Below are 10,417 nucleotides of genomic sequence, written 5' to 3'. Positions count from 1 at the left end.
CAACAAACCATGCTTGTTGTATTGTATGAGTTTGGGGTTTGGGGTTATTCAAATCATGCCTTTATAGTATTAATTTGAAGTGACTATTCGTTTTAAATTATTTATTTTATTCCAGTTATTTATTTGAGCTTAATTCTGGCGTTTTAGCCTGTGTTGTCATCATAATTTTAGAAAATCTTTAATAATTAATTATTTTTAGAGATATCGTTGGTTAAGTTTGGAATTTAAGGTTATAAATATAAAATATAATCAATATCGTTTTATTTGAGTATTTTAGAATTAGGAAAATGAAAATTAAGAATTCTAAAAGTGTTAAAATAAATCAAGGAAAATGAAAATTAAGAATTCTAAAAGTGTTAAAATAAATCAATTAGTATCTTCACCGATTTTGAAATTCAAGAAAAGAAAATATAAAGTGGCAACTAAAAAGAAGTTGAAGAGATTAGTTAAAGATAAAGTCCCAAATCAAAGATGGGAAATAACAAATAGTGTTGAAGGTACAGCAGAATATAAGGAAGAAAACAAACCTATAGCTGTTAGTAGTTCTACAAATAAAGGACATAGGCCCAAGATAAAATTTCACAAAGTAAGTACTTCAAAAACAGATTTAGAAAATTGTGAATCCAATTTACTTGGTCAAGTGTCAATTGTTAAAATGTCATCAGTCAGTAAGGTTGATAATGTGTGGAGAACTGAATTTTATAATAAACACAATAACAATTCTGTTATTCCTCTTAAAAGTCTAATGTTCGGCGCTGAAAAAGATACCTCTAGTCTCACTGAGGATAATGGTTTAAACCACAACAATGCAACCAGGAGTACAGTATCGTCAGTAAATCCAGAGGAAGTTCAACCTTTAAATAGTAATGAAAAATTACCAACAAATAAAGTTACAACTTTTGACAATGAGACAAGTTCTCATAAACGCAATGTGAAAGAATACTCACTTGAAGTAAACTCTATAAACAAGAAAAATACTGTAGCAAACATTTACGAACTCAATGGGTTTAGGTTTCTTGTTGTCATCGAGCCAGAGTGTTATTTTTATATTCTTGGCATTATCGAGTTAGAATTGTTGAAAGGAAGTCTTGAAATTTTAGGTTATAAATTTGATACAAAAATAAAAAAGCGAGTTATATTCTCTCCACAAGGATCATGTCACTTATGTATAAAATCAAAAAAGTATAGTGAATCATTTCCTCAAAATACACAAAACTTGTCATTTGATCAGTTAATCCAATTAGGTTTATCAGAAGAAAAGTCAAGACAAGTGTTGAGACAATCTGAAACATGTACACTTATTGTTATTAATAGAAACAGAACTTATTTAAGTTCCTCTGTTTGGCCTAATTTTTTCGAAAATCACCACTCTTTCTCCATTTTTCCTCCTGACGATTTGCTGAACGATGAAGAAAGGCCTTGCCATAATGTTGAACTGAAAGTTGATTGCATATTTGAAGCAAATTTGAATAGAATTGGATTAAAGCAATTCATAGAAGTTTCAGAATGGTCTGTAGCAGTTGAGAATATTACATTAAATGGTAAGATATAGCCTAGTTTATTTAATATTAATTAATTAGTTTATAGAGAGGTGGGTAATTTTACTTTAAACACAGAAATCTGTTAAATTCAGCTACTTTATTACTACTTTACTATATATAGTTTTTGTGTACATCTCAATCCTTTATTAGTTGGATTTAATTGCCAAGTAATATTTAGGCTTCTAGTGGTTTGCCATAATAAAACTGATAGCGGTAAATCTTAAGATCAGTGACTACCACTCCGATCGCCGTAATTTTTTACATACTAACACAGGTTAACGTAATTTCACTGAAAAAAATAGTCTCGATTATCGCCGTAGCCATTTACTCCCCCCCCAAAAAAATTTGAAAAAAATAAAATTAGGAGAAAACCTGACTGACAGTGCATTTATTCGTTTTTTTGGTGTTATTAGTTCGTAGGGCAGTAGTCCAGGTACTACCCCTAGTATAAACTCGTCTTATCTTATCAGTGATAAACGCGCGCCGCTTATCTTTTGCCTGTAATGAAACCTGCGTTAGTTCTGTCTGAGTTTTGTGTGTGTAAGCAGTCATGGCGTGATCAGGGCTTGGACTTTGCAAGCTCGAGTTAATTTTTTTTCTAAAAGAGCAAGGCGCTGCGCAGCGGGCAAGCATCGCGTGATCTGAGTTTTGAATAGGGAAGCTAGGTTCTTTTTAGCGTGTGACAAGAACCATTGCACGCCATTTCAATAACTTCACTAATTATTCCTTGTCCATGTGGGTTTGTTTGTTTACGTCTGGCGGTCTATCGAAGCCGTCCTATAGGTCACGTGATCCGCCGGGCCAATCGGAAACTTTCCTGTTTGTCACGTGACTACTGTCAACTCATCAAAACAACCATGGTCGGCCATTGTTTTTAGTTTGATAGTCGAAAATCTTGTTATTTAAGTGTTTTGTATTGCCAACATTGTACTGCCGAAAAACTGGTTTTTATATATTAGCGATAATCGGGACTATTTTTTTCGGTGAAATTACGTTAACCTGTGTTAGTATGCAAAAAATTACGGCGATTAGAGCGGTAGTCGCTGATCTTAATATTTACCGCTAATTATTAATGTGACACTTTTTAATTTACGATTTACAACAAAATTGCCACGTTTTTATTTACAATTGCTGGTCTATAAATCAATGCTTCAATATATGTTTATTATTGCCCATGCTGTTAAATATCAATGTCCCTCTCTGTGACCCACGCACATTACATTGCCCCCTCTTTAACCCTCGAAATGGCACAGTTGTAATTTACGACATATTTTTTGCTGCTGTGAATACGGACTTTTGCATATTACAGTTGGGGTGTTATTGTGGTTTAAAATATTTAAAGCTATTATTATGGTAATGATTCAATAATAATCGGGAGTGCCGATGGCCGAGTGGTCTAAGTCGTTGGACTTTGGGTCTGAGTTAGAGATAGCGCAGTTTCAAATCCTGTCTGTGAACGTTGCACTTTTTATCAGTACACCCAACCTCATACTGTATCAACTCTCCCCCTTATTCTATTTGATAAGATCCTCGCACAGGCCAGTTGCCCATGAGGACGGACAGAATAAAGCTTAAAAGGGGATCGGCCTCTCCTTAAAAAAAAAAAAAAAAAAAAAAATAGCCTAATAAAATAAACATCAAATTAAAGTGGGATTTTTAAATAGTAAAGATACAAAATGTAAATGTGAATGTTTTTGGTCTGGTACACTTATAAGAAAATCGCTGATCCCGTCAACTTCCACCCAAGCCATTAATTTAAGGTGGGCCTTCCCACCAGCTTTACCATAAACTAGTGACTCATAAGTGACACACCAGCCAGAAAATCCCTAATGTCAGGTAGGAGTGGAAATTGAACCAGAGACTCCAAGGCTAAATCCTATGTTCAAGAGTATTGCTTTAGACCACACAGCCATCCTGACGTGATGTCTTAAATGTGCAGATAGCTTATTTACGATACCTACTGTAGCTGGTCGAGTCAACTATATTCCATGGCAGTTCTATGGTTAAGAATGTTCTGTTCCACAACAACTCGCCTCTAGCTTCAAGCGAATGCGACTCTAATTTACTGAATTGCATCTGATGTTACCGCAACTCCAGAGATTAAAATGACAGACTAACATGTTGATTTCTGTGTTCTTAAAAATATTATGGAATGAACTTCTTACTGTCGTCAAGCCCACTGTCATAGACTATCTACTTCCGAGCTTTGGGATGGCTAACTTCTTCACATCACTATTCAAATAAAATTACTAAATAGTATTCTGTTGTATAACTATAGTCAAGAATCAGTCTTTATTACCCATAAGGCACAGATTTACATGCATGAATACAGAGTTAGCTATGGTTTCGTTTGTAAATAGTGTTTCAACTTCCTTGGATCAGTCAAAGTATACCGCAGGTATATTTTGTGACTTATCAAAAGCCTTTGATTGCGTAAATCATAAATTGCTCCTCTCAAAATTATATCAAATTGGAATTAGGGGTCTAGCTTTGGATTATCTGCAATCATATCTAAATAACAGGAAACAAAGAACCATTATCAATGAGAATTCGCATAGAGTCACATCAGATTGGGAAAATATTCTTTATGGTGTCCCTCAAGGCTCTATTTTAGGGCATACCCTTTTTCTTATATATATTACTAATTTACCAATCGACATACCAAACAAACAATTTATTTTATTTGCAGATGATACAAATGTTCTTATTACAGAAAAAAACTTTTTCAATATGGAGGAATCTATAACAAGAACTCTTCAGTTGTTAGAAAATTGGTTTAATTCTACTGGACTTCTGTTAAATCAAACTAAAACCAATATAATAAATTTCAGACCTAGTAACAATGGTAATAGCTTCTTAGAAAATTCTGAATTAAATCTAGTGGACTCTCACAAATTTTTAGGTATCAAAATTGACAAAAACTTAAATTGGAAATGCCATGTAAACCACCTTGTAAACAAATTGAGTTCGTTCCGATTTGCAATGAAGATTTTGGTAGAATCCGTATCTATAAACACGTGTAAAATTATATACTTTGCATATATTCAGCCAATTCTTAAGTATGTTATAGTAATATGGAGATCATCTCCTGATTTTGAAAAAGTTTTCATAGCACAAAAAGCAGTGGTAAGAGCAATGATGGGAGCAAACTTCAGAGAAAGCTGCCGTCCTATATTTAAAAAAGCAAAAATACTTACACTGCCATGTTTATACATATTGGACATTTTAAATCTGGTCCACAAACATCCAAATCTTTATAGTTCATACACAAACCAGCATACCTATAACACCAGACATAAGGATCTTTTGTTGTTTCCAATTCATAAAACTACCTTATTAGAGAAAAGTCCTTTATATTTATAGGTATTTGTGTGTACAATAGTTTGCCAACACCATTAAAACATCTTGAAGAAGCTCAATTTCATAAATGTATTAAAAAAATATTATTGAAAAAAGCCTATTATAGTACAGATGAGATATTAAATGACAAGACAATTATATTTTAAATAAATAAATTTATATAAACATCCCAGAACATGCACAAGCATAATAAGTGTGTATGTTGAATACTTCTGTCTTACTTTTAGGAAATTTCACTGTTTTACTTTTAAATTTAACATTGTTTATAAAATTATGACAATGCACCTGTTTGTATTACAAATTGTAATAATGTTCAAATGTAATGTGCAATAAAGACTTTGACTTTGACTTTGACTTTGAGGTATAGTCAAAAACAGGAAACATGTTGTTCACAATTGTCAGAAGGAACTATAAAATTGAGATTGAAAGTACACAAATATGAAAGTTTTGTGGTTGAAATTTAAGAAAACATCCTTAATTATTTGGTAAATTATAACTAAATAACAATGTACAGGCAGTGAGAGAAGTGAAAACCTTAGGTTATTTACTTACAGATTTCAGCAGCAGGAAAGTCAAAAAATTCTTTTACATGATAAAAAGGATTACTTATTATCCAATTTTGGAGTTTTATTTTAAATTGTTTAAAAGTAAGATTAAGCACTTCCTTAGGCAGCTTATTTAACATTTTTATACCCACTATCCTATGACTAGATTGATTTTTTCCAAGTCTAACAAAAGGTACATCAAAATTGTTTTTATTTCGGGTGTTGAAGTTGTGTACCTCAGCCCTTTTTACATGTAAGCAGGGGTTCTTAAAACTAGTTAACAGGATATTAAATATGTATAAATTAACAACAGTTAAAATCTTAAACTTAATAAAAATAGGCAAGCAGTGTTCTCTATGGTTAACTTTAGCTATAACTCTTAAAACCTTTTTTTGTATGACTAGAACATTATTTAGGTGTGGGCTATTCCCCCAAAAAACAATTCCATAGCTGAGAACAGATTGAAAGAATGAGAAGTACACTGTCTTAACATAGTCATCAGGTAAAATGTCACTTAGCCTACGAAAAAGAAATATTAGTCTACTTAGCCTAGTACAAAGATGCTCTATTTGTTTTTTCCAGCTCAAACTTTGGTCAATCCAAACTCCAAGGAACTTATCCTCTTTGCTAGTGTTAAAATTATTTATTGGAGGTACTGATCTCAGTCCAAAAATAATAGTTTGGGTTTTCTCCTCATTTAATAAGAGCGAGTTTGCAGAGAACCACTCGGAAACAGTTTTAAGTGAATGATTAGCCATGTTTTCAAGTTGATTTAGGTCTCTATTGCATGTAAGTAATGTAGTGTCATCTGCATATAGGTATACATTACTTCTTAGACAATATGGTAAGTCATTAGTGGCTATAATGAACAGAAGGGGTCCAAGGACCGAGCCTTGTGGAACACCACAGTTGCTAGTAGCGATAGAGGACCATACACCCCCTGTATATACCGCTTGCCTTCGATTATGGAGATAACTGTTGAAAAATTCAAGAGTTTTATTTTTTATCCCATAGAAACTAAGCTTATGAAGCAAAGTGCCATGGTCCACGCAGTCAAATGCCTGGAGGCCCAAGCAAAGTTTTTATTTTCAAAGGCGTTTCTAATATCCTGTTCCATGGCCCCAATTGCATCCATGCAAGACTGTCCACTTCTGAAGCCAAATTGTTGTTCATTAAAGAGTGACCAAGACTCAAAATAGTGGTTTACCTGATTGTGTACAATGTGTTCAAGTACCTTGGACAGGATAGGTACCAGACAGATAGGCCGATAGTTGCCTGGGTTGTATTTATCCCCCTTTTTAAATTTTGGAGAGATTTTGGAAATTTTTAGGTATCCAGGAAAAATACCTCCTTGAAGGCAAACGTTAATACTGGAAGTAAGAGGTGTTACAATATAATGTACTATTTCTTTGATCAACCAATTTAAGAAACCATAGTAATCTTGAGATTTGGAGTTTTTCATCTTTTTGATGACCATGACCATCATAACAAGTTACAAGTTTAAAGTTAAAATTAGGTTGATCTATTTGTTTTAAATTAAGAAATTGCTCAAAAGTAGTCTCAGGTTTTACAATGTTATTTCTGATGGAACTGACAGATTCAATAAAAAAGTCATTAAGAACACTGGAGTGTAAAGGAATACAGCTATGGTTGGACTTAGATTTTAGGTTAGGCCTAATTAGGTTCCAAGCTGTCATGCATTTATTGTTAGATTTTTCAATTAAGTTAGCATTGTGATTAAGCTTAGCTTCTTTTATTGTTTTCTTGTATTTATGTACTAAATCCTTATAGGCTAGTTTGTTGAGGTTGTTCTGATTTATTTTAAAATTATAATATGCAAGTTTAACTTGACCCTGACAAGATCTGATGTATACCATGATTGATTTGACTTATTAACATATTTGGGTTTAGTTTTATACTTACAGAGAGGGAAACATTGTTCAAAAGCGGTCTGTATACTTTCAAAAAACAGTGTAAAAGGATTATTAACTACATTTTCATGTGTAGTCCAATTGTACAGAAAAAGTTGATTATGCCAATTGATTTTACTGATTTTTACCTTGAAGAGGTCTAGTTTCTGTTTTGAAAATAATCTGCGTAGAACAAAAATATCATCAGTCTTATCAGGTCCAATAGACTGTTCAGACAAAAACCGAAACACTAAGCCATCATGATGTGAGAAATAACAGGGCACAGTATGGCAAAAAAATGTCATTTTTGTTTATGTTTGAAAACACAGTATCCACACAGGCTTCTCCTCTAGTAGGTTGGTAGTTGTGGTGGTAGAAATTAAACTGCCGAAGAACATTGAGAAAATCTACTACTGATTTTTTTGTCCTTGGTGACGTCAAACTGGGCGTTCACATCTCCTCCAATGACTATTTTATAATTAATCCATTTCTTGAGATAGAGGAGAATTTTTTCTATGCTTTCAAGAAAGACCCATTCGTTGCTTTCTGGTGTACGGTAAATAGAAATAATTATGAGCTGAAGTGAGTCGATTTCAAAAGCGCACACTACCAGAGTTTTTTCAAGGCTAAAACTAGAGAGGTCTATAGGCTTAAAATCATATACATCCCTAGCAAAGATGAGAGTACCACCCCTGCCAAAGACTGTTCGTGTGTAGCTAGTAGTTAGATTATACCCACTTAAACAGCAGAAATCAATCTCCCCGCTCTGCAACCAATGTTCTGAAAGACAGATGAAATCATACTGCTCCTGCATTGCAAGATCTTCCAAAAGTGGAAGTTTATCACTGACTCCTTGTATATTAAGAAAGACTATTGCAAGCACACAATACTTTGAAAAATGCACAAGCCTTTCTATTTTAGTTGGTGTGCCAGCCATACTTAGTTCTGAGTCGTTTTTGTCACTGGATCTAAAAAAAACATTTTCATTGGGTTTACTGGTAGTATTTACATTCTGGTGATTTTTATTAGGCCTAGGAGGGAAATACTTTCCGATTAAAATTCCAGTTGGCCATAATTCAGGATTCATTACTTCATTTTCAAGTTCTGGAGGGATTCCTATTTTAAATGAATTGTAGGAATTATGTCGTGTTTGTAGCTTTTCACAGTTAAAATTTTTGGAGTTTAAGTTGGCCTCAAGGTGACTTATAATATCATTTTCACTTACAGATATTTGGAGCCTGGTGATATATACCCAAGACTGCCTAGTCACAGCTAAGAGTTGATTGCTATTATTTTTACCAGATATAAGTTTATTAGGTTTCTTGCTTGTGGTCTTTTCTTTATGATTAAGTAATGGTTTAACTTGCCGTCTACCTTTATAGGACACAGTGCAGAAGCCTTCATTGTCTGCATCAGAATTATTACTACATTGATGTAGGTTAGGCTTAGGCCTGCAGGCCATGTACTGCTTAGAATTATTTTTAGCCTTACTTGCATAAGTAGGGGCATCCTGTAGATCACTACTTGCACTATCACTGACTCTCTTGTCGTTATTGGGAGTTTAATGAACTTCAACAATGTCTTTAGTATACAATGTGCAATGTATCTACTTGAGGGATAGATAATTTGCATATAATATGGGCATTCTTCATAGTATTGATACTAATGTCAAGGCTTTGTTAATGCATTTGTAAGCCTGAACGACAATAAAAATATTCTTATTGTTATCTATAAAGCAGAATGGCTGAATTTCTTGCTATACCTTGTGCCCTTTGCTGAAGACTTCAGTCATAGCAAAACATGTTGCAAACAAATGCAATAACACACAAAATACAAGTGTTGTGACTCACTAGACTCACTAAACAGAGTGCAGTTCATTCCTGGTAGCTGTCTCTGAAGTGTCCTTCTCCATCCTCATATTCAGTCAGAGAAGATCGGTTTTGTAATAATTGGCTAACAAATAGAGGTTAGATACTTTTCTAATAGACCTATCAGGAATATCAAGGAACACATTACCATCCAGATTAAATTGTTAGATAATATGCCACTCCTTGACCTATAAGGAGAGAGATGAATTGCATATATAGGGATTCTTCCTAATGCCCAAAACTGACCTCAAGTAGACCTAGAAATATTTCATGATACAGGTCCAGATTTTCTTGAGTTATTACAATGAAGAAAGAATTGTTGAAATGGGTGTCTCCTATTAAACATGACTGATGTCAGATGTGGCTAGAGACATCTACCCATCACACATAACAGAACCATGTTGCTGGGCTTGTAGGAAAAAGTGGTCAAAGAATAATAGTTTAAACTTCCACTCTGCATTCCCCACTTTGTTCATTACATTCAACCCCATTAGATCCGTATTGGCTATTCTTTCCTTTACAATAATAAGTTCTTGTATCCCCATAGTTATCAGAATAGTGTTTTTATTACAGATATATGAACCAATAAATCTTGAGCTAATAAATCTAATCTGGAGCTTTTTATATTTAGTGACATTTAGCCTAAATTTTGTAATACAAGTGTAAACCAGAAGATTAGATTAAAGAGAGGTGTATTATGGACTCTTAGTTCCCAACGGGTCATTTATTATGCACCACAAGTTCCACTAGTAGGGCCTGCATACTCCTGAATCTTCAACGCAATTCCAAGAGCTGCCCAATGCTGATGTCAAATTCATCACCTGGCCGTAAGGTTCCAAATAGGGTTCTTCTACTAACCTCAAGCCTCTCACAATCCAAAATGATGCGGTTAGCAATCTACTCCTACTGATTACAGTCTACACCTATGGTTGTCAGTAATAAGGGAAATGACCTATATCAGAAGGTCTTTTCTTAGCTTCATCAGTCTGTTCGTGAACTGGATGTTAGTACCTCTAACGAGTTTTTTGCCAAATGATTGCTCAGAGAAACTCTGCACCGATGTCAGTTGCTATTTCTGAACCATTTAATAATAGCTGGTAGGCAGTTGACTTGTTTGTATCACAAGCCAGTTCAGGTCCAAGAAAGTGCTTCTTTAAGCCATTTCTTGCTAATTCGTTTATCCTTAAAACCGG

At 34.0% G+C, this 10,417-nt stretch overlaps 1 protein-coding gene across 2 annotated transcripts in view; it reads left to right on the top strand.

Annotated features, from left to right (window-relative positions):
• LOC124355004 (polynucleotide 5'-hydroxyl-kinase NOL9) overlaps positions 1 to 10,417 on the top strand; it is a 37,113-nt gene continuing 26,696 nt past the window's right edge. The window contains exon 1 of one of the 2 annotated variants that reach the window (XM_046805870.1): positions 1 to 1,541. In XM_046805870.1, the coding sequence (XP_046661826.1) occupies positions 332 to 1,541 (1,210 nt within the window). In that variant the 5' untranslated portion in view covers positions 1 to 331. The remainder of the gene's footprint in view (positions 1,542 to 10,417) is intronic. The other variant, XM_046805871.1, reaches the window with a different exon arrangement.

This window comes from Homalodisca vitripennis, chromosome 2, assembly GCF_021130785.1.
Source record: "Homalodisca vitripennis isolate AUS2020 chromosome 2, UT_GWSS_2.1, whole genome shotgun sequence".
In the NCBI taxonomy this organism is placed as follows: Eukaryota; Metazoa; Arthropoda; class Insecta; order Hemiptera; family Cicadellidae; genus Homalodisca; species Homalodisca vitripennis.
This window is presented reverse-complemented; position numbering and strand designations above follow the sequence as displayed.